The 25,838-nt window shown below is 39.6% G+C and overlaps 1 protein-coding gene across 2 annotated transcripts in view; it reads right to left on the reverse strand.

Annotated features, from left to right (window-relative positions):
* SH2B3 (SH2B adaptor protein 3) overlaps positions 1-25,838 on the reverse strand; it is a 182,522-nt gene that overhangs the window by 128,880 nt on the left and 27,804 nt on the right. Inside the window, exons 2-3 of one of the 2 annotated variants that reach the window (XM_089676823.1) lie at positions 8,830-8,871; positions 3,599-4,411 (exon numbers count right to left, since the gene is read on the reverse strand). In XM_089676823.1, the coding sequence (XP_089532949.1) occupies positions 3,599-4,387 (789 nt within the window). In that variant the 5' untranslated portion in view covers positions 4,388-4,411; positions 8,830-8,871. The remainder of the gene's footprint in view (positions 1-3,598; positions 4,412-8,829; positions 8,872-25,838) is intronic. The other variant, XM_089676829.1, reaches the window with a different exon arrangement.

Raw genomic sequence — 25,838 nt, forward strand, 5'->3', positions numbered from 1 at the left:
AGAAGACCTAGCTTATGTAACTTCACTGAGGTGTAATAAATCAAATAAATTACTCTATCTTGAAGCGATCACAAAGCTTTTATACATAACCTCAAACTCCTGCCAGTATCTTTGCACATTGTACCACTTACTGCATCAGTGTATAAAAATGTTTTTTTTCTAGCATTTGATTGATTATTAAAAGTGAATATGACTTCACCTTCTTCAGTAACTTTCATTTTTTTAAACAAACAGCATATACGCCTTAGGTAAATTAATCATTCTCCCCTGTACTAGGAAAGTCTCTCCCTGGCCAATATCTTTGTAACAGGAAAGTCTCTGGATGTGAGGTGGTAACATGGTATGTTCGCTCACGATGGTCAGTCTGTAACCGTCTCTCACAAAGCAGTCTCATGTGTAGCAGATTTTTTCCAAGCCTACAGCCTACAGACACACTGGGCATTTAGCCCATATGTGTCAAATCCCCATGTTTAAATGCAACTTGGAGGCACAGGTGCAGTATCCAGCACCACTACCAACATAGTTACATAGTTATTCTGGCTGAAAAAAGACAAAAGTCCATCCAGTTCAACCATTAAAAAAAAAAAGTTATAAGCCTATACCCACAGTTGATCCAGAGGAAGGCAAAAAATACCCCAGCAAAGCATGATCCAATTTGCTCCTGCTGGAGAACAAATTCCTTCCTGATCCCCCAAGAGGCAATTGGATATTCCCTGGATCAACTTTACCTATAAATGTTAGTATCTAGTTATATTCTGTGTATCTAAGAAAGAATCCAGGCCTTTTTTAAAGCAATCCACTGAGCTGGCCAGAACCAACTCTTGAGGGAGTCTATTCCACATTTTCACAGCTCTCACTGTGAAGAAACCTTTCCGTGTTTGGAGATTAAATTGCTTTTCTTCCAGATGTAAAGAGTGCCCCCTTGTCCTCTGTGATGACCTCAGGGTGAATAGCTCTACACCGAGTTCACTATATGAACCACTGATGTATTTATACATGTTGATCATACCCCCCCTTAATCTCCTCTTCTCAAGAGAGAATACATTCAGTTCCTCTAATCTTTCCTCATAGCTGATCTCCTCCAGGCCTCGTATCACTTTGGTTGCCCTTCTCTGTACTTTCTCTAGTTCCCCAATATTCTTTTTGTGAATTGGTGCCCACAACTGAACTGCATATTCCAGATGAGGTGTTACTAATGATTTGTACCGGGGTAATATGATATCTCTCTCTGGAGTCTATACCTCTTTTAATACAAGACAGGATTTTGCTCGCTTTAGAAACCGCAGCTTTGCATTGCATGCTATTATTAAACTTGTGATCTACCAGAACCCCCAGATCCTTCTCTACCATTGATTCCCCTAGTTGTACCCCCCCCCCCAGTATGTATGATGCATGCATATTCTTAGCCCCCAAGTACATAACCTTACATTTATCAACATTAAACCTCATTTGCCACATATTTGCAGGTATTTTGAGTTACAGGTATACCAAATGCATATGGCCCTAAACATGAGTAGTATTGGTAAAGCATCCAGTTGCATCTGTCTGTCTGTCTAAGATTTTGACAGGCTGCATAACAGGGATGGACGCTGCACCTGTGCCTTCAGATTTACAAAAAAACTGGCATTTGATGCACATGAGCTAAACATCCAATGTGCATGAGGCCTAATACAGCAGTATCTCACAAGACTCGCCAATCTCCCGTTAACGCAGTAGTCGTTTGTTGTCAGTGCATCTGAAGTAACTATTTCTCCTTCTTACACTACTCCAGACGCTGGCTTGTAGTGTTTTATATCTCTACAAACACAGGCTCCACAGAGGGTTATCAAGGCAAGGAACCCGGAACAACATTATCTTGCCAAGGTCGTCACAGTTTTGGCAGAAATGTCTACACAGGCCATAGTTTTATGCCCAAACTTCCAAATGATCAATCTTAAATAACAGCTGCTGGGATCACTGAATGTCTGTGATTAAAAGTCTGTTTAACTCATCTGTTTTTAGAAATAAACCTTCTCTGCCCTCTCCCCAACTCTCTTCTTGCTTTCACTGATGACACAGGTCAGATGTTGACTCTTTTCCTCTCACAGTGGAATATATGTTTCACAAAGTTCTATCACTGACTCCTTACACAGGGCTTAACAGGAGTTAGTCTGAAACCGAGGAAATAATGATTCCTAAGAAAATCACCTGCCCCAACTGTCAAGTCTTTTTGTTTGCCAAAATAAATAAAATTACCTGACTGTCTGTATAATGCAAAAGTAAGAGGCCTATGCAAAACTAGGGCAAACCATCAAAAAGTTACTCAGGCACAGAATTTCCATACAAACCGCTGTGTTTGTTAAGTGTGTTTTCATAACTGGTACGTGCAGTTATTTAAAAAAAAAAAAAAATACAAGGCCAGCAATACTAAACTACAATTTGGCCAACACAGATGAAATATTAACATGAACAAATATATACAGAAAAGTTTCATAAACTGAAGAAAACTCAGTGGGACTTTTGTATCAAAATGTTGGAGATGAAGTGTCCTTGCAAATTCAAAGGACAAATTAGGTAAAAATAAAGAAGATGCTAGATGCTTGTCAAGCCCAACTGACTCAGGCTGCATAAAATGTAAAAATTATGGGGCATTTTTACTTTTTTTACACTGCTAAGTGCTTTAGGAAGAGTTAAAATACCATGTGCTGCCAGCACATACGAGAGTCGGACTGTAGCTATTTATCACAAAGCAGTATTCTGTCTCTCCAAAAGTCTGCCATGGCCTCCTGTAACACTGCTCCAATCAACTGCACTGTTGTTCCCTGAGCGGTGCAGTGATTGGAGCAGTGTTTAGGAGAGCATGTCAAACTGCTGAAGAGCTGAGGACTGCTTTGTGTAAGAGAGTGCGGTCCCACTCTCCTAAACTAAAAAAACATTTTGGCTTGATGTACACTTTCATGGTCAAAGCAAAACACAAGATATAAATCATCTGCTCATCTGCATCCTTTATATATACATAAAATGTAATATTCCGTTTCTGATTCACTATTCTAATTAGATTTGCTTTGTTACTTTGTCATCGTTTGGCTTGATTTAGGACTAGTTCTCAGCAAAACACATTACTGTGTGTTGTTTTGAAAATCTCTTTTTTAATTTGCTTGAATGGCCAACTGCAAGTATAAAAATGAAACATGCAAGACTTCTTTAAAATACACTTCAGTGCAATACATTGCTTTGAACAGAGCCTATGAAAAAGAATACAATTACTGATGTCCATTTATTTATCCTGCAGGTCTGCATCTGGACTGTATGAGCCGTGCATTACATATAGTTACATAGTTAATGTGGCTGAAAAAAGACAAAAGTCCATCCAGTTCAACCAAAAGAAAAAGTTATAATCCTATACCCACAGTTGATCCAGAAGAAGACACACACAGGTATTTGCTGAATAAGCATCTATTCCATCTCAATGGTCAATAAAAGATCATAAAAAACAATCTAATATGCAGAGCTTCATTCAAAACAGAAAAGGATTTAAAAAAAACTGTAGTAGGCAATAGTTACAAAACTTCAATACATATAACAGAGTAAGAGAATTAAAAATGTACAGATGACTTACCTTGGGTGGATCATACAACTCCATAAGATATTCTTCATTGTCTGAAGGACTTGCTTTCCGCAAAACTAATCTGCACCTCTGCCAAAGTGTTCCACTGTCCATACTTGCCTCATCTACCATACTGTAGTTCAAAATTCCTTCCTTTCGGATTTCAACCACTGGCTCCCTGATTAAAGTCCATGGTAAAATCCTCTTATGTAAGCCATGCCAGGAAGGTGAATCGGTTGTATCCGAGTCCATTTCCCTGTTTTCTGGAGGATTTGAATCTGCAGATCTCCTACGGAAAATATTTCGAAGGCTTCTACGAATTTGATTGAAGGAGAATCTAATGAATGGTCTTGGAGGAGCAGGAGTGAGGTTGCTTCCAAGCTCCTCTGTACTCCAAGTTTTTGGTACATTGTGGACAGAAGTGTCACTAGCTGTCTGTTCTGTGTTTTCATGGTGAGGTGTTAAGTCCACCTCTACTTTTGCTGCAACCGTACTAGGAGGCTCCTCTGATGTCCTGCTACCTGTCTCTCTATAATCTTTTACTCTACTGAAAGGAAAAATCCTGTATTGGTCCATGCCCCAGCCTTCCCTCACCTCGTTTCTGAAATACTGTTGGAAGAGATCCGTGAACTGCAGGGAGAAGTTCTCTGCGGCAAGGATGTCATGGTGTGGGTTCTGATTTGCGAACAACCAATATTGCTTTGCCAACTCCCTCGCTGTGGAGATGGCGTGAAGCTCACAGAACTCATTCCAGCCCTGAGGGACGGAGGAACTTTCAGGTTGAATAGTGTCCCCATTCATTGCAGTGACTGAAGCAGTGGTAAGCTGTGAAAGCAGAAAAAGGAAACACTAAATGAGGGGCTTTCCATTGCACATTCGTTGTCATGCTTGCTAAGAGGAAGCTATTTTATAATGAACTCTTCTCTACGGTCACACTGTTTGCTAGTCATAATATCGAACAGACTTGTTCGGATCATTGTCATTTGTGCATGTCATAACAACTTTGTGAATTATAGTAGACAAATGCTCTGGGATCAGTGCAAATCAGCTTTATTTCTGAGAAACCAGGCTTGGAGGTCTCAATATGTGAGAATGTATGTGTGCCCTGTTTTGCACATTTGAATATTTAAAGAAAACCTTTCATTAAAAAAAATATAGATACTACCAACTCCTTTCTATACATGCTAGATGCCTGACAGTCCCACTGACCATTTTCCTTCAATAGTTTGAGTCAATGGCCTGTCTTTCCTGGTTTACTTGTTCTTGGTCAGTGGCTCATGGTATTGAAGAAAGATGGTAAGTTATGTAGGCAACCAGCTTAACCGTCAGGTAACTGATATTTTCAAAAGTAGATTAGCAATGGGAGCCCCATATTTCTCACATAACAGGTTTGCTTTAACACAACCAAACATGGCTGACTGTATTTTAATCTGTAGTACTGAAACAAGGGTGCAGTTTTCTTGTGTTACTTTTTACTTACAAATTATGAAAATTCGCTTGTACTCCGGGCTGCTACAATGCTTGCTGGGAGATCCAGGTGTCATACACAGGATCACATTTCAAAGCAGATCACTCAATGATTTCTTGCTGTCATATTCGTTTTTCACATTTGCAAAATACATTCACCATCCAGATTCAACCATGCGTTTGCCCAAACAAAAAATGTTTGCAAATATTTACCAGTTTATGGATTTTCTAATTTTCTGCATATTCATACTATTTCTAATGACTTGCTATTCCAGATCAGTGGTCATTTTCAAGGAACACATTTTTACTTTTAAGACCTATCGCGTTAATAATTCATGTTTGTGTTGGTCTCACATTTCTTAAAACTTAGGCTAAAATCTACATTTACAAACACCTGCATTTGTCCTTTCACCGGAAGTGCCACTGGAAACTATCACAATCCCAAGGAGGAAATTACCTTGCAAATAAAACAGCCCATTTATAGCTATATTTAGTAAATCAACCCCATTTAAAGTGATTGTAAAGGCAAAATTTTTATTTTTAATAATAACAAACATGTCATACTTACCTGCTCTGTGCAACAGTTTTGCACAGAGCAGCCTCAATCCTCCTTTTCTTGCGAACCCTGCTGTGCTCCTGGTTCCTCCCCCATTCAGAGTGACCCTACAGCAAGCTGCTTGCTATGGTAGCATTCATGCGTGTTCACTCCATTGACACACAAAGCGTGGTTTGGCTCCACCCCTCTCCCTCCTCCCTGGCTATGATTGACAGCAGCAGGAGCCAATGGCTCCCGCTGCTGCCTTTCTGCCCAATGGGGAGAAAGGGAGCCGAAAAGAGCTACTGCTTTCGTGCACATCGTAGGATCAAGATCTGGCTCAGATAAGTATAAAGGGGGACTGGGGGGACAGGGGGAGCTGCATGCAGAAGGGTTTTTTTACCTTAATGCAAAGAATGCCAAACTTTCTGCCTTTAGAACCACTTTAAGTCTGCTATGCAAAGTGAAACCCTCACAATTATGTTCATATCACACTCTGAGATTGCATGTGGTAGTAGTCAGAAACCTATGAAGAGTACATTTTTTTTAAAACACGAATTATGCCTGAAGTATAAAATCACACTTATGTACAGATAATGCTTTTTTTTACGTGTGCTCACTAAACGCAGCAACTTTATCAGAGCCAAAGTAGAAAGTAATTAATAAAATGTTTTCATTAAGGTTTATACAAGACTGAGTCTGTTTGGGTGGAGGGTTCTTATGTGACATCTGCCTCACAGATTGCAAATGCTGTTCCAGTGCGCATGTCAACAAATTTCTTCTTCAGACAGTAGACAGAGATAAAAGATCTATGTTTGTCTCTGGTAATAATCTGCCCCACCATTCCCAACTTGCTATTATATTTAGTACCAGCATCTGATCATGAACTCTTCTCTAGGTCACACCATTTGCTAGTCACAATGAGCAGATTTGTTCGGATCATTGTCATTTGTGCATCTCATAACAACTTTGTGGCCATAATAATGAAAGTGACAACTACCTGTTCAAAAAGCTGATTATATTTATATCATTATGTAAAACGTACTGTATGTGAAAACACAATGGCATTTCTGATTTTTTTTTCAATTTAACTATAGCAGGCTGGCAAAATTTTCCAAACCTCCATAGTTCCATTATTAAAGGAGATCTATGATCACAGCATACACTTTCATTTTATAACATAAGCATTTTAGTAACAATAGAAGCAATAGTTATATTTTACAAACTTCAAAAATCTCTTTTCATGTTGTGGGTTCTGCCTGTCTGCTGGCCATCTCTTTCCACAACTTCCTGGATTCCCTGCATGCTTTGCAACTCCTCCTTTGCTGTTTACTCTCAATTTTATAAGGACTACATATCCCATGGTACCTTGCTGCCTGCAAGTTGTGAATCCTGAACTGACTCTTCTTTCTTAAACTTCTCCTCTCAGTACCTCTGAACTTCACAAGGCAGGCTCTAAAAATGAGTGACACAGCAGCACCTACTCACAGGACATTTCAGGAAAGTAAATGTGTGGGGAACCTAAAAAAGTATGTTTACAACCTTCAAGATTGTTCAGATTAATAGGAGAAAGCTAGAAATTGAACTATGACCATAGATACACTTTAAGATTTGCAGACTTAAAATGGTTGTAGACCTCTGAAATAAAAAATGAACAAAGCATATCCCTCTATATGGTTCCTCTTGGATCTCTCTTTGCTCTACTGTTTGCATTAGTGACTTCTGACAGTGTAACTCTAACTAGACACCAAGCAATCCCAGGAGACAGCCCCACCCCCCTGCACAAAAAAGGTGATCGACAGCTTCAGCTGGGCATGTTGCCTTATGAGACTGTTTAGAGGGGGGAGGAGGTGGGTATTCATTCCCTCCCTCAGATCTCAGATTACACCCAGCTCTGTGCACTATGATGTGCAGTGTGTGGTGTCAGATCCCCACCCCCTGCCTTCCAGAGCTGAGAAAAAGTATTTGATCTATGTGTTTTAGGAGGCTGTAGAGGAGGGAGGGCTTCAAATAAACAGGCTAGTCATTTCAATGCCTATATGTAAGGGTTTACAACCACTTTAAAACTCCTCCACTGATTGTCTTACTTTGCCCACACAACCTTTTGCCTTCTTGAATATGATGGATGCATTAGCTCTAATAGTAAACGTTTCACAGTCACCTACATGCAGACAAAGTAAGCCAAGAGTGCAAGATACTGACAGGTGCAATACAATGCATTGGGTCAGCAATGCCAAGCTTCAAATTAATTTTGCCAGCCTGCTAACTACACACATGACTAGTATTAGAAGGTTTTGTTTTTACTTTTCTTAAAACAAAAAAGAAGAAAAAATTCCAGTGTTTATATCTAGACTAGTCTGCATTCACACTAGTAAACACTCTCAAAATCGTGCAGGAAATGCTCGACAAAAGTGTTGTACTTGCATGATTTATTGTTTTTGGCACCCAAAAAGCACCAAACAAGTGGAGTGTTTATGCGCATGCATGACCATAGTGACAAAGGCACAAAAAAGCATTGTTAACAAAAGCTCAAAGCTAAAAAAAGATGCATGAGCTTCTTTGTGACATTTATTGTGTAGGCCAGCCTATTATAATATAAGCAAAAGCATGACACCTAAAGCTGGAGAGTGAAAAATCAGGCTCACTTCTGCATAGAAACCAATCAGCTTCCAGGTTTTACTGCCAAAACTTAACTGAATAAACTGGGGTTGGAAGCTGATTCTTTACTATGTAGAAGAGAGCCTAATTTTACACTCTCCAGCTTTAGTAAATAAACCCCATTATGTTTCACCACACTAGTGTGAATGGGGGCTTAGGGGCGTATTTATAAAGCAGTTAACCTGACATTCACTAAACATTCACTGCTGGACATTCTTACTGTCCCATGTGTTTTAAATAAAAGTGGATGATTCACCATCAGCGAAAGTTTGATGAAAGGGATCCTCATGTTTCCGAAAGGCATAGACAATGAGGTTAGGAACTTTATGTAGACCCACCCTCTCCTCATATATCATAGTTCTCAGTGGTAAAGGTGGAAACCAACAGATTGTCAACAACGTAAAGCACATAGAGCACAGGCAACAAATCATCCAGTTCAGGAGATTGGTTAATGTGCATTTAAGCAGTTCTCCCAACACCAGAAAGTCGACAAATTAGTTAAAAATATATGATAAGTCTTAGATATAAACAGATCTGTTAATTGACTTTAAATACACTCTTTAATAAAGTATGATGTACATACATGCTATCGCTCCACTGTGCAATGTTACCACAGTTTTCCAACCTGCAAAATACAATACAAAAAAGAGCATGAATATGCAGTGTGGACAAAAATACAGGTACAGAAGAAACAAACCACAGGCTACGGAATATTGTATTCTCTACTGACAATTAGCAATACATAGATGTTTACTTTCATATTTTCCTGAGATGTCTGACAAACCCTTGACTTTTTCATACTACTGTACACAAAGCTTAGATTGATGTTTTAACAAACTATGTATGGAGTGGGTGGATACTTGGGCCTTGTGCCAAACTGAAATATGGCCATGACCTTTTAAGTACTAATATTTTGTGTTGTGTCCAAGTTAGGGATTGTGTGGGCTTGCTTTTTGTTTTCAGACTACTAATCTGAGACATCCCCCTGGATCCCATCTTGTTCCGCAAATAGAGAAAAAAGTTTCTTCTGGAAGAAACTCTTCCCGAACTGGTTTTTCTGCTCTTGGATTTGACCTGTTCAGTGACAGCTCATGTAAAGTCCACAGTAAGACAACCAATGAACAAAATCCACAATTCCTTTTTGCCTCTTTATCTTAAAGCCCAAAGGCACAAAAAAACTGCAGCAGACCTTCCCCCTAACTATTAGGGGTAATTGCTCATTATGTCAAGGGGTTGCAAAAGAGGCTGTATTACTTACCTGACTCCCTGCTCCAGCAGGCTCCAGCAGGCTCCAGTGCTCTCCTTCCCTTCGCAAAGCTCCAGTATGTAGGCAGAGCTTTGGCCCCATTACGTATAGTGCAGGGATTTTTGTACTTGTATCGTACATGTGTGGAAGCAGGAGTGTAACCCTGGCCGGTAGAAGCTTAGAGAGTAGGCTGCGGAGGACCAGTTGTATGGTTCGAGGGAGCCTGCCTGAGTGAGGACAAAGGTAAGTAATACAGCCTCACCTGCAACCCCCTAGACTAAAGTTAACCATACACTGTTCAGTATATTTTAGCTCTCTTGCTGAACAAAAATAAAATCTGAACTGATTCCCCATCCACACAATCAAGGTGGATGGGGGAATCCTCCCTGTTGTATTTTGAGAGGGGGGGACTCCCCCACTGTCAGAACTAACAGATTATCGCTGCAGGCATTGGCTGCAGCCACTGATCAGGCAACTTTTATCTGACAGCACGGTTGAACAGAAGCCGATTACATTAACTGCTGTTCAAGTGCAGTAGCCACACATGGATCGAAATTTGGTTGGGCCCTGCTGAACCGGCAGAACTTCGATCCATGTAAGGCCAGCATTAACAAGCATCTTACCCTTACAGTTTACTCTGCGAGGACTTTTTTTTCTGCTGTGTCCAGAGTTGGGCTTTAAAAAAGATTACCTCTGCACAAAAATGCTAACAAATGTCAGGTCTAATTTCACTGTTTCGCAACTATAACTTTCAGCTCATATAATATATGGTAAAAGTAGGCCGAACTAGAAGGAAACACAGATACATAAAACTATAGAAAAATGTACTTTGATAATAAATTTTAAACGGTCAAACTGTACTGTAACTGTGATTTATGGCACACATCTATTTATGAGAGTAATCCCGCAACTATCTCTATACTTTTTAAAAGGTACGCTCTCTGTATCTGTTGTGTAATTCCAATAGCGACACACTCTGAAAGCCATCCTTCACAGGCACTATTAACACAACACATCATTTCTTGAAGTCTTAAAGAACTATATGTATAGCCTTAAAACAACCAGTCAGAGTCAAACCTATGCTGGAAAAGACAGTTGGAGAAATAAAATGTGAATTATAGTAGACAAATGCACTGGGATCAGTGCAAATCAGCTTTATTTCTGAGAAACCAGGCTTGGAGGTCTCAATATGTAGGAATGTATGTGTGCCCTGTTTTGCACATTTTTATATTTAACCTCCCTAGCGGTCTGATTATGTCAATATTTCTGTGCTCAAAGCGGTACATTTTTTTGCATGGAAATATGTATTTTTTTTTATTGTAGGCCTGTAATTTTTAGGAATAACTCACTGAAATCTGTCCGAACAAGAATCTAGTAAACATCCCGGGTATGTTAAAATTTGAAACACGAAATCATAAATTATAATTTAATAAATAATCATAAAAAATAATAACATAATAATAATACATTTAATTCAATAATATAATCAAACCAAAAACACTGAAATTTGAAATATAGCGCCAAGTTCGCACATCACTGATCAAAGTCGCAAAATCGTTTTCAGTGTCTGATGATGAATTTCCCCGATAAATCATTATCACTCAATTCTGCAAGTGGTTCTAATTTACTATCGCTGTTCTCTAGCTGGTCTAAAACTGCTTTTGACCTAAAGGGACGCTTTTTGGACACCATGGACATTTCTCAGTTTCCAGGCAGAAAGAATAGTAAAAATGCGGGTAGGGCACAGGACAAAGCACTAGGGACAAAATGTATGTGAAATGGTTTGATACAGTAATGTTATACTATGTGATTTTAGTGTATTTAGTGAATGTCACTTTTTGTCATTTTCAAATTTCCCGCTGTTCCATCCCTTGTACGTCCTGACGACGCAAGGGACGGAACCCAGAAGACAGATGCCGGCTTCCGCTGGAGGACATTACAGGGGATACTGCAGGAGGGACATCGCGGGAGCACAGGACAAGGTAATAGAAGAACAAATCCCCGAGCATCGCCGCATGGTAAGCCCGAGTGTAGCTCGGGGTTACCGCTTTTGGTACTGAAACTTTACCCCGAGCTACACTCGGGAATACCGCCAAGGAGGCTACAGAAAACCTTTAATTACAAAAACATGGATACTACCAACTCCTTTCTATACATGCTAGATCCCTGACAGTCCCACTGACCATTTTCCTTCAATAGTTTGAGTCAATGGTCTGACTTTCCTGGTTTACTTGTTCTTGGTCAGTGGCTCATGGTATTGAAGAAAGATGGTAAGTTATGTAGACAACCAGCTTAACCGTCAGGTAACTGATATTTTCAAAAGTACATTAGCAATGGGAGCCCCATATTTCTCACATAACAGGTTTGCTTTAACACAACCAAACATGGCTGACTGTATTTTAATCTGTAGTACTGAAACAAGGGTGCAGTTTTCTTGTGTTACCTTTTACTTACAAATTATGAAAAGTCGCTTGTATTCCGGGCTGCTACAATGCTTGCTGGGAGATCCAGGTGTCATACACAGGATCACATTTCAAAGCAGATCACTCAATGATTTCTTGCTGTCATATTCGTTTTTCACATTTCACCATCCAGATTCAACCATGCGTTTGCCCAAACAAAAAATGTTTGCAAATATTTACCAGTTTATGGATTTTCTAAGTTTCTGCATATTCATACTATTTCTAATGACTTGCTATTCCACATCAGTGGTCGTTTTCAAGGAACACATTTTTACTTTTAAGACCTATCACGTTAATAATTCCTGTTTGTGTTGGTCTCACATTTCTTAAAACTTAGGCTAAAATCTACATTTACAAACACCTGCATTTGCCCTTTCACCGGAAGTGTCACTGAAAAACTATCACAATCCCAAGAAGGAAATTCCCTTGCAAAGCCCGTTTATAGCTATATTTAGTAAATCAACCCCATTTAAAGTGATTGTAAAGGCAAAATTTTTATTTTTAAAAATAACAAACATGACATACTTTCCTGCTCTGTGCAATGGTTTTGCACAGAGCAGACGCAATCCTCCTTTTCTTGGGAACCCTGCTGGTGCTCCTGGCTCCTCCCCCCTTCTCACTGCCCCTATAGGAATATGCTTGCTATGGAAGCATTCATGCGTGCTCACTCCATTGACACATAGAGCGTGGCTTGGCCCCACCCCCCTTTCCCTCCTCACTGGCTATGACTGACAGCAGCAGGAGCCAATGACTCCCACTGCTGCCTCTCTGTCCAATGAGGAAGGAGGCAGCCACAAGAGCTGCTGCTCTCGTGCACATCGTGGATCAAGATCTGGCTCAGGTAAGTATAAAGGGGGACTGGGGGCTGAATGCAGAAGGTTTTTTTTTTTAACCTTAATGCATAGAATGCCAAACTCTCTGCCTTTAGAACCACTTTAAGTCTGCTATGCAAAGTGAAAACCTCACAAATATGTTCATACCACACTCTGAGATTGCATGTGGTAGTAGTCAGAAACCTATGAAGAGTAAATGTTTTGAAAATTACAAATTATACCAGAAGTATAAAATCACACTTATGTACAGATAATGCACTCAATGCCCACTAAATGCAGCAATTTCATCAGAGTCAAAGTAGAAAGTAATTCATAAAATGTTTTCATTAAGGTTTATACAAGACTGAGTCTATTTGGATGGAGGGTTCTTATGTGACATCTGCCTCACAGATTACAAATGCTGCTCCAGTGCGCATGTCAACAATTTTTTTCTTCAGACAATAGACAGAGATAAAAGATCCATGTTTGTCTCTGGTAAAAATCTGCCCCATCATTCCCAACTTGCTATTATGTTTAGTACCAGCATCTGATGATGAAGCCTGGACTTGCAGCCTGGCAAAGCACAGTGCAGGCTTGTTATAGCTTGCTGCAAGCTTGAGGTGACATGGTGCAGAGTACCTGAAAAAGTAATGGAGCATCTGGCCAACTGACATCTTTGTCAAATTTCTGGATCCTTTAATGGGAAAAAGCATTTGTCTAAATATTCACATCTAAACAATCTCTTATCCTCTAAAACTGTACTACATGCTGCAGATTGGCACATTTAACTAAGTCACTGAAGGACGACTCATACTATCCCAGGAGAAACCAATACAGTTTTCAAAAACAAAGATGTTAAAGTGGTTGTAAAAGCAGAAGGTTATTTTATCTTACTGCATTCTAAGCGGCTTGTTATGGGAGCAGCGGAGAGGAGCCAGGAGCGCTGGCGGGGGACCCGAGAAGAGAAGGATCGGAGCTGCTCTGTGCAAAACCATTACAAACAGCAGGTAAGTATAACACGTTTGTTATTTAAAAAAAAAAGAGCCTTTATTCTCACTTTAACTAAGCTTTTTGTGTACCACACACAGCACAAATAGCCAAATTATAACAAACTTTACAGCATTTCAACTTTAATTAAAGTAATGGAAGCATTTCTGTTCAGATACGTACAAGAAATGTTTAAAGTGGAACACCTCACATGAAACGACAAAACATGTCAACATTACCACATAGCATTATTATTTTGAGTAAAACAGTACCTTACTTAAAATACTACTCCTTTGTTCCCTCATGTGACCTAAATCTTAGGGGGGTTATTTATTAAAACTGAAGAATGTAAAAACTGGTGCAACTCTACATAGAAAACAATCAGCTTCCAGGTTTTATTGCCAAAGCTTAACTGAACAAGCTGAATTTAGAAGCCGATTGGCTACCATGTACAGCTACACCAGATTCTGAGCGAACCAGCTTTAGTAAATCTATCCCTATGCATCCTGTATCACACAGCCTTTGATAACCAGCATTATGGAGATGTCATGTTATCAAAGACTGCAGAGTCTACTCTTTTGAATAAGACATATCCATCCATAATCTGATTTCTTGGACTTACAGTGAATACCTATTTATATATATATAATATTTGCTCAGCAAGGCAAATATTGTGCAACATTACTAAGCAGGAAGCAAAGATTGCATATGCAACAAGGAAATAAGTATGCTTCAATGTATGTATACAATTAGAAGATAAATACAAACTATATAATAGAACAAATATAGAAAAAGTATATATAAGGTGTAAATGAGCTGATCATTTAATAAAAAATTGATCTCTTGTATAACTTTTATATCTAAAAAAAAAAAGACCACAGTTGTCCTTTAACATCAGAAACATAACATAAATCTGATAAAGAAAGCAGAAGTATTCCTTGCTGCAGGGAATGGTTATGGGGCCATTTACAACTATTTATAGCTATTAAAGCTATTTATAGCCACCCTTATAACTGTCAAAGTAGGTACCAAGCACAAGCAAATATGGGGTGCTGGATAATGATTTTCAATGGGTCAGTGAAATTTTTACTGGGCACACTGGCTCCAGCTCCGCAGCACTCCCCACATTATGGACACCCATTACAAAAGAAAAAGGGGGGGGGGGGCAGAGAGTTGAGAATCTACAAACACACAGTCCAATGGGATTTCCAAACAAATGTCCAAAAGTCCAAAGATTTTAATAATTAAATTGGCTTAAAGCAGAAAATAAGCAAATGTGTTTCGGGGGACAAAAAGGCTCCCCCTTTCTCAGAGCTTAGAAATTTTGACTGTACTTAAATAAAGTCAGATAAGCAGACACCAAAGAGATCTTTAGTGTGATTTACTTCTTGGATCAGTTTTAGAAAGGTGGGTTGGGTCAAGGAGCTTCTTTTCTGTACACATTAACACTGGCTTAACCTGCTCTTCCGAAACTTGCTTGACACAGGCAGCATTCAGAGTGCACTTTGCATTTTCTCAAATGCGCAAAGCATTCTCTGATTGGACAAGTTGGAGACGCAGGATGGTGACATCACAATCTTCACCTCATCCAGTCAGAGAATGCCTTTTAATTATTGAGAAAATGGTGACTGACATCCATGCCGAGCAAGAAACCCCCTGTGCTTACTATGCAGCAGGGCAGCTAAAGTCAGAACGGTATCCAGAAGACAGCGAGGATCACTGTGCTGTAGTATAGGCAGCTAATACAGTGATTTTGTGCTTTCATGGGGCTAGGCAAGGTTTGGAATATGCATACTTACACTGGTCCAAGTTGGACCAATATAATTATGCAAAAATATCCATACCTAGGATTCAGTTTTAATGACCTGTAAACAAAATCAGTCTCTGAGAACATTTTTCAAGGAATGTAATACCTAGAAGTGATTACATAGAGTAGAGGGCAATTACAACCTAAAATATATCTGCTGCTGCTTAGTGTTCAAATGATCAGAAACAGTGACATACAACAATCAAACAGATAAAAAGATACATAGAAATTTGAGTTTTTAACAGCAAATTCAACTGTGATAAAGGAAGTTAAATATACAGTACACAGCAGCGCTCGCACGAGGTCTTATTTCATCAATATTGCATCAACCAGGCAGAATATGCTAGTGTGGGCGTTAGTTGGTTGATAACAGTCAATGTATCTTCCATACAAACACTGCAAATACACTGAATTTGAATGTTTTGAAAAGACAATGTTCTGTAGTGATAGATAAAACACAAAGAATATGGTCCAAATGCAGCAGTTTGAGTCTGTAGAGAAACTATCAATTTAAGTTTTATTTGAAATTAATTTATGAATTACAGAGTGGACAGCTTTTGGTTCGATGACTTCTAGGCAGCTAGCAATATACATCAGAATATATTTAACATTTTCTTTTTTTATATTCATTTAAGGAAAGTCAGAGACATACAATGTTAGTTCCAGAGCAGACGCACAGCGGTGAGTTCAAGCCTGAAATGGGTGTACAACTATAATGCGTACTACTTGGAACCATAATCCAAGAAAATCAATCTTATGCACACAGAAATGTGAAAAACAATCATTAACAGTGGGGAATTGATGGTTTTACAAACAAATTAAGATTGGTTTTCTATGCAGTGATACTAAAAAAATAAAACTGACCATGTTTTTAACATGGAGCTTTTTAATAATCAGCTCATTGACCATATCATATACTCACAACCCACCTGGATACACTCTTCTTTCCTTCACCAGGAGGAGAATGCAGTTAAATAACAGCAACTCAAGCCTCGTTAATGCAACAAGTAAAGAAAATGGGTGCTGCAGTCATTTGCCTACTTGTGACATTTGGATATGGAAGCAGCAGGTAAAATCGAACCCATTCTGTCACTAAATGTATCCTGAGGTGCTTACCGGCAGGTTCCTCCACAACACAAAAATAAAAGACATAAAGATCCTGCACTCAACACTCATGAGTTTAGTAGAGTAGAAATTTCTTCACAAAGAGGCAGCTTTAAAAAAAAATTGAGCAAACTCTGTTTAACTTTGTTAGTGCATGCTTCCTCAAGGTAGACTGTCCAATGAGCATTGGAAGTAAAGGATCTTTATGTCTTCTCTTTTTAAAAATGGTCTGGCAATTTCCATTGTATATGTCACACGATCATTGTGCTACTGTTTATCAAATCTATATTTTCCATACAAAACGCACTCAAGTTAATATTAATGCACAAAACACAATATATTACCCAATATATGGTGAAATATAAAAGATGAGTTTGCATCAAGTAAATAAATATCAAAGATGTCTGTGCACTTGTAAAACAGAAAAAAAAACTACAATGCCCAAAATTGTCTAACACACTTTAAAAGTCTTTACAGCTCATCAATATATAGTTAACAGTAAATGACGGATGTACAAATATTGGTATATACCTAATATATGTGGCGCAATTGTAGTTTTTTCACATGTGCACGACTGACAAAAATGCAAGTGCAAGTACATGGGGTCCATATTTTTTATTTATTTTATTAAACTTTTATTTTTAAATTAAAATTTTTAAAAAATTTTTTCTTTATTTTGTTATTTAGCTGTATTGCTATCACAAGGGGCTGATAAGCCCTTTATGTGATAGCATAGCGCAGGTACTCTTTAAAGAGACATCAGGGGTGTATTGGACCCCTAATGTCACCGCTGCACTCTGTTACCCCTGGTTCACATATCCGCGTTCCTGCGGGCCGCATTCTGAGCGGGAATGAGAGCCCATTCATTTGAATAGACTACTGTGCCCCGGGACACACAGGGAAGAAGTCCCTGCACTTCTTCTGAAAATGCAGCCCACAGGGGAACCTCGGTTCCCAGTGTGGTTGCGATTTCTAGTGCGAGCAGTGTGCCATTAGAATTATTGGCACTCACCCGCGAGTCTGCATTCTTCTGTGTGGGTGGTGGATTTTTGTGCGGATCTGCAGCGGCATCACCCGCACATATGTGAACCTAGCCTAAAAGCTAATCAAGCGCAGACTGTTTTTTTATCCTTTACAACCATCTGAATCTCTTTCTACAAGAAAGCTGGCACTCAGAAAAAATAATGTAAACAAACTCCTGGCTGCTAAAAATAATGTAAACAAACTATAGCAGCCGGGAGTTTGTTTACATGCCAATACTGCTGCCAGCCTAATAGTTGCAGCAGCAAACATTGCTGATCAACCCATAACCCCCAGATCACCTGGCTGGTAAATGCTTAGATCTAGAAGTGCCTACATACATAGCAATCTCTGAAGCATTTTTGAGATGTGCAGCCTATTACATAGCAGTGAGCACACTGAAGCTATGTGGTCAAGTTTACTGTAGACACTATTACTAAATTATATTATACCCACATCTCTAAATTCTAAACTAAACTCATTTCAAAACTGCCAGTCTCTTGAGCTATATAGTGTGGAACAGAAGTACCAACTGATGAAAATGGGCAACACAGTTAAAGAATTATGTGCAGGTAGCCCTTGGGGAGTAGACACTATGCTACATCTAGGGCAACTGACCTCTCAGGTCTGAAGAAAGAGCCTACTGAGCATGCTCCGAAACGCGTTACTGCCCCCTTCACCTCCCACATCCGACTCTGCTCTCCAAGCCTCATTTTGATACACAGACACATCCTAGTTCATACTTCCTGATCCTATAGACTGAGCTGCTGCTGGACGGCTGGATGTCTCACCTGGATCTTAACACACCACACGATGAGTCTTTTTAAATATTTATCTTGTAAGTGCAATTTATCTATTGTTCACTAATAAATTGTCTATACTGCACTTAGAGGCACTTTCCTCTCTTTTTCAGAGGAGAATGAAAACTTCTACTAGATTAGCCAGTGCTTGGCCAGACACTGATAGAAGTCACAAGACTGCTATATACTACTAATGAGAAAATATATTTATCAGTCTATATTTACTATAAGAATTGCATTTCAATGTTCTGTAACTGGATATAGTCATGGGTTTAGTCATATTTAAAAAAAAATGTAAATGAAGCATGACAAAATGAAAACCATCATTCCTTTTTTTTATTGCAAGGATATATCTTTGGAAGTAATGGCTGAGAAATCTCTTTACTATCAAAGGGTTATAATATATTTCCATGTTGCATTCATTAAACAAATTATAAAAATGATAACTATACTTTTCAGCCTGAGTGCAATGAAAGGAGAAATATAGTTATATAGGCATGTCTGTTCTATACAGAAAAAGTCCTCTATTATCTTGCTCAAATACTTCTCATTCCATAGGTGACCCCACACTGACCTGCTTTTACATTCCCTCATCTGTACATACAGTAATATATGAGCAGCAAAGCAAAAACAGACATATGATGGTACAACACGGAAAGTAACCCTTGTATAAGAATGCTTTATGCAGCTTTTGAGCATACACCAACATCCACAACATCTCATCATCACACTGCTTTGTAGGTTATTAAACTGGAGCTGAAGTCTGAAAATGAAAGCATTACGGAGGTAGAGTTTTTTTGACAGAAGAGAGAAGTTTCTTCTGCCAAAAAAATCTTCCTTATTTATTGTGTACTGTCTGTGTCACATGCTCAGGGCAGTGTGCACCCCTGGCTCATTCTTGGCATCTGTAAGATGGGGGAATTAGACACACCTGGGTTTCATTTTGATCTCTAAGAGACTCACCTAAATATTTATTCTGTTTAGGGCCTAGAGAACCCCACAGTGGCTCCATCTCTTTGGCCAAAGGGATCCCCTTAAGTTCCAGATGTTATGCTGAATCCTGATTTACATTCTCGCAGGATGCCCCTTATTGTTCAAATGTTTGCAGCAAGTTATAGAACAAATGAGTAAAATTCACAATGTTTTCAGGGAATGATCCTATGTTTTACATATTGGGCTATTTAGAATTACATTTAGATGACCAACATATGGCTACAACAATCAGTAGACTCCTTTCCTTAGCCAAAAAGCTTATAGAATAAAGTTCGCTCACATTCTCCTCCCGTTATGTCAATGTGAAAAAAAATGTCAATTCTAACATTAGAGTGGAAAAACAGCAGAGACCCTGGCCCAGGAAATTTGAAAAAAATTGGTCAGGGTGGCCACACACGCCTGAAGTAGCACCAGTCGATATTATCCTACATAAATGACTTGGCTGATTTACAATACACCACCATATGGAGAACAAATGCAAACAGAAAACTATGACCTATTGTGGTGGATATGGGGGGCGCAGGAAAGCATACTCTCTACTTAGAAAGTCACAGTAATTTCATCACTTTCCCACTGGAGTCCTTTATTCCAAATTTGAGAGATGTTGACAGATATTTTACCTATGTAATGTATAAACCATTGACTACAGTATGTACAACCCTACTGAGATACTCAGTTCAATGTTACTTTACTCCAAAGATTTTTATGTTTTTATATGGTGGATGCACTACGTTTCTTTTTCTACTTCCTTGTAATAAAAAGAACAAAACCACTACAATCAAAAAACTTATTTGGTTAAAAAAGATGGTGGAATGACAATGCGAGACTTATGCATGCACAAGAGTTACATCATTTGTGGCTATCCAGTGCTAGAGATGAAATATGGAGGACCTGGAAGAAGACCAGTAGAAGATGTCAGAACAACATGGAGGAAGGTGGATGTTGTATTTCTGGGGGAAGGCACACTGGAGGACAGGTATAAAGTGATGGCACTTATAAGTACTACATCAAACCTGCAGCAGCTTTCAGTGCCCAGTCTCTGTCCAACTGGTAGGTCACTATGGTCAGGCAAACATTCAGCGTGCCCTTATAGTGCCAAAGCTTGCCAGCCCCTTCCAAATTCCAATCATTCCTACTGTCTAGGTATCTGCTATTCATACCCGTCACCACCTTGTTTTTCATAAAAGTGAAAATGAGTTTAATGACCCACTGCACAAATTGTTCAATATATGAATGAAACACAAATGCAGCAAAAGCTTAACTTCCCTTTCTTCATAGATAAGGGAAGTAATAGCCAATGGTTTCATCAAGATCTTCCAATGTGTTGCAATAAATGTTCCTGAATCAGAAATGCTGGGTGTTTACTCAACAGAAAATGCTTCCATGTGCTGAATGGAAACGTCTGTGCACCAGGTGGCCTACTAATACTATGCCAATGAAACAAAGGAATAAACTCTTTTTATTTATGAAAATCTTTCTTTTAAAAAGCCAATATGTACATATTTCTGCTGTGGAGCCTGCCTACAGTAAAGTACATTGTAATGTCTAATATTAGTGTTACTTCTGCTATCTCAGTTACACCTCAGCATTTTGTTTCCTTTTCCAAATACTTTGCTAATGTTCTCTTTACACCTCAAATGTGGAAGTGAGAGTGGACTGAGCTGTCTTTATTTATTAGTCCTCATGCACACTGGACATTTTTACAGCTGCTGTTTTTGGCTTTTGACATTTTTTTATACAACTAGTAAACCCCCCAGCATGTTATCCTATGTGTCCATGCACACATAGACTGTAATCAACGTTTTTTGGCAGGGACGTTTTTTGGCTTTGAAAAAAAAACAGGACTAGTGGGTTTCTAGAGGAGTTTTTTTAGCTGTAAAAACGCTCTAACGCTGAAAAACACGGTATAACAGCACAGACCGGTGTTTTTGGACTTTTTTTGACCAACAAAACTTTTGCAAATGTATTTAAAAGGAAAAACTGACATATCGCATTGGCATAAGTATTAAGACCCTTTGCAACAAAACCTGAAATTTAGCTCAGCAGCCTCCAATTTCTCTTGATTGTTGCTTAGAGGTTTCTACACCTTGCTTGGAGATCTGTGGTAAATTAAATTGATTGAACATGATTTGGAAAATAAAATGTCTCTCAGCTGACAATGTATTCCTTATCGGAGAAAAAGCCATGCGGTCAAAGGGACTGCCTGCAGAGCTCAGAGACCAGACTATTGCAAGGCAGAGATCTGGGGAAGGCTACAAAAAAATTCTGATGCACTGAAGATTCCCATGATCACATTGGCCTTCATAATTCTCAAATGAAAGAAGTCTAGCACAACCAGGACTCTTCCAAGAGCTTATCACTCGGTCAAACTGAGCATTCGGGGAAGAAGGGCCTTAGTAAGAGAGGTGACCAAGAACCCGATAGTCACTCTGACTGAGCTACAGAGGACAAAGTACCAGAAGGCCAACCAACACTGCAGCCCTCTACCAATCTGGGCTTTATGGCAGAGTGGGTAGACGGAAGCCTGAAGGAGTCTCAGACTGTGAGGAACAAGATTCTCTGGTCTGATGAAGCCAAGATTAAATTATTTGGCCTTAATTCTAAGCATTATGTCTGGAGGAAATCAGGCGCCGGTCATTACCTGCCCATTACCTGCCCATTACCATTCCAACAGTGAAGCATGATGATGGCAGCATCATGCTGTGGGGGTGTATTTCAGGGACTGGGAGACTGGTCATGGTTGAGAAAAAGCTGAATGGAGTAAAGTACAGAGATAACCACAATGTGCTCAGGACATCAGACTGGGCCTAAGGTCCACCTTCCAACATGACAATGATTCTAAGTACACAGCCAAGACAACACAGGAGTGGCTTAGGAACAATTCTGTGAATGTCCTAGAGTAGCCCAGCCAGAGCCCTAACTTGAACCCTATTGAACATCTCTGGAGAGGCTGTCCAACGACTGTCCCCATCCAACCTGACTGAGCTTAAGAGGAAAGAATGGCAGAAAAAACCCAATCCAGGTGTGCAAAGCTTGTCACGTCATACCCAAAAAGACTCAAAGCTGTAATATTTTTCTTTTTAATAAATTCACAGCCATTTCTAAAATTCTGTTTTCACTTTGTCATTATGGGGTACTGGGTGTATATTACTGAGAAAACAATACAATTTAAACAACTGTAGTATCAGGTTGCAACATAACAAAATTGAAAAAGTGAAGGCGGTCTGAATACTTTAACAATGCACTATATATAGCTATACTGATAAACTCTTTTTATGAATGAAAGGTCCACTTTTTGTATTCATCAGTACATATAAATGTAAAGATATGCTTTAGTTTTTTATGTGTACCCAATTGTATCTGTCAAAGCAGTCTATCAATAATTAGTGCAGGGGAGACCATTATTTTTCTCTGTTTATTGGAAACCTATGAAAGTTTGGAAAACCTGTGCTAAGGAAGTATAGGGGATATAATATCTGGCTTCCTCTGAAAGTGATAGTTAGTTACTAGACTGTCATGCTGAATAGATGCCTTCAGTATTCTCTGAGTTACTTACTTTTTGAGGGTCCATTCACCTGCATTGGTGCACTGAGGTGCCAATGATTTTAAACAGCCCCCCAACATCCTAACACACCTGCATAGCAGCACACCACATCACATAGTAATGTGCAACTATGCCTTGCGTTGTGAGCTGTGTATGAGCAATTTTTGGTCTGTTGTGGTGCCCTGGGCAGTTCAATTAAATGAATGAGCTCCTTTAGTACATTGCACAAGTTAGCTGCACGGACCTGACTGGTGTGAATGGGCCTTCAAAGCAAAAATTAACAATATTTGAAGTATCTCATTGGTAAATGGCACACCTCCAAAGTCATTATACATCACTATGGTTTGTGAAGACAGTGAACTACACTATATTGCCAAAAGTATTGGTCGGCCTGCCTTTACACGCACATGAACTTTAATGGCATCCCAGTCTTAGTCCGTAGAGTTCGATATTGAGTTGGCCCACCCTTTGCAGCTATAACAGCTTCAACTCTTCTGGGAAGGCTGTCCACAAGGTTTAGGAGTGTGTCTAAGGGAATGTTTGACCATTCTTCCAGAAGCGCATTTGTGAGGTCAGGCACTGATGTCGGGCGAGAAAGCCTGGCTCGCAGTCTCCCCTCTAATTCATCCCAAAGGTGTTCTATCGGTTGACGTCAGGACTCTGTACAGGCCAGTCAAGTTCCTCCACCCCAAACTCGCTCATCCATGTCTTTTTTTGGACCTTGATTTGTGCACTGGTGCAGTCATGTTGGAACATGAAGGGCCATCCCCAAACTCTTCCCACAAAGTTGGGAGCATGAAATTGTCCAAAATGTCTTGGTATGCTGACGCCTTAAGATTTCCCTTCACTGGAACTAAGGGGCCAAGCCCAACCCCTGAAAAACAACCCCACACCATAATCTCCCTCCACCAAACTTGCGCATGGGAGGAATGTATTGCACAGGTTGCAACCTATCACGGTACCACGCTTTAATTCACTGAGCTCCTGAGAGCGACCCATTCTTTCCCAAATGTTTGTAGAAGCAGTCTGCATGCCTAGGTGCTTGATTTTAGACACCTGTGGCCATGGAGGTGATCGGAACACCTGAATCCAATGATTTGGATGGGTGTTCCAATATTTTTGGCAATATAGTGTAGATTACTTAAGAATTATATCAATAATAAAATGTATTATCATTTTGAATTCTTCATATAATATAACAAGTTTCCCTTTCACTACTTATTTAATGAGGCTTTATGTACCTGTTCTTTAACATTGCTCTCCTCAAGGAACAGGCCACAGACATATGACAAATGGACATAAACTGAAATATATGGAAGGATGGCTACAAATAACTTAAAGAGCAATAAGCTAAGAGTTTCATTTACAGTCACACACATCCTCAGAGATGCTATAGGCAAATACACAGAAGAAGTGACACGTTTATTGTACTACAATCAGGCCACATGCACAAGACGTTGTAAAGGGAGGACGTGCTGCATAGGATATCCACACTATTGCCCTTTTCCTGGGCCCCCCAGCTTGACTTTCTATCGAAGCTGTCACTGCCAGCCAGCGAGTGACTCAGCATCCTTCCAGCCACTAGCCAAGCTTCCTCCCGCACTCAGCACAGACGGAGGCTGTACTAGAACTCCACAGAGCAGCGTAACAGTTGGGAGTAATGCCTGAAAGACGTCATACACACTAGGCTGAGTGTACAAGTTAAAGCAAGAACAGACATACAACTCAGGACAAAAGTGGGCCAATGTGACTGCTGATTATGTACTAAAGAGATAAGTGTCAAAAAGGAACTTTAGGACATTTTTATTTCTGTTATACGGAATGCAATTTTTCCGCCCAAAGATAACCAATATGTTTTCATAGCTATATTCCCCAAGGTCCCAAATTTGCTTTTTATTCACCAGCTACAATTTTCCATGACTTGGGAAGGTAGGAAAAAATTCACGGAAAAGTGACTGCACTTCTGCCAATCTGTCATAGAAATTCTGCAAATATTTTACTGATATGTAAAACACAGATATGATCATTTGTTTTTATTTTTCTTCCTGCGTTCTTAAATTGAATTGTCCATTAAGCCACTAGAGGCACTCTACTTCTGCAGCCTAGCCTAAACAGCATCAGCCTAAGTAGACCCGCACTTAACAAAAAAGCCTTTCCCCATTGCATTCCTTCCCCTCCACAGGGTAAAATAGCTGACAGCTTTTTGGGGGGTACACCACCTCCCTCCATTCTTACCTAGGCAAGAATGACACTTTGTGGCGACATCAAGTGCAGTGTGTGAAAGCCAATGGGGTTGATTTATTAAAACTGGAGAGTGAAACATCTGGGGCAGCTGTACATGGTAGTCAATCAGATTAAGTTCAGTGCACAGTACAAGAGGCAGGTGCAATCATTCATGGGAATTGTAGTATTTGGAGGGTAGTGATGTGACTGCTATATATGTGTACTACTCATAACCAAAGGTGGGAAGTGAAGGGAAGAAAGCCTCCTTGGATGGCATGTGGGGATACCAAAAGTTGGAAAACAAAATGGTATAGAAACTTTGTGTGAACATTCAAATTAAGTAGGGATGAAAGGTTTAGTCACAATGTAAGGCTTTCTTTCAAATGAACCAGGACACCATATGAATGGGCCTTTAAGCACTCCATTGCAAGTGTTCTGCGGGGCTAATCAGCCCTCTTAAAATATACAAATACAAGCTTTCTATTATGAAGCCCACCCTTTGACAGGCCCCCCACTATCTCTGGCTCACGTGTGATGGGTGGCCTCAATGGACCAATGTAAAATAGCATATCTTATATCTGAAGGACTGCTGTG

Source organism: Staurois parvus, unplaced genomic scaffold (genome assembly GCF_062004578.1).
Source record: "Staurois parvus isolate SC_StPar_1 unplaced genomic scaffold, SC_StPar_1.0 ptg000014l, whole genome shotgun sequence".
Taxonomy (NCBI): Eukaryota; Metazoa; Chordata; class Amphibia; order Anura; family Ranidae; genus Staurois; species Staurois parvus.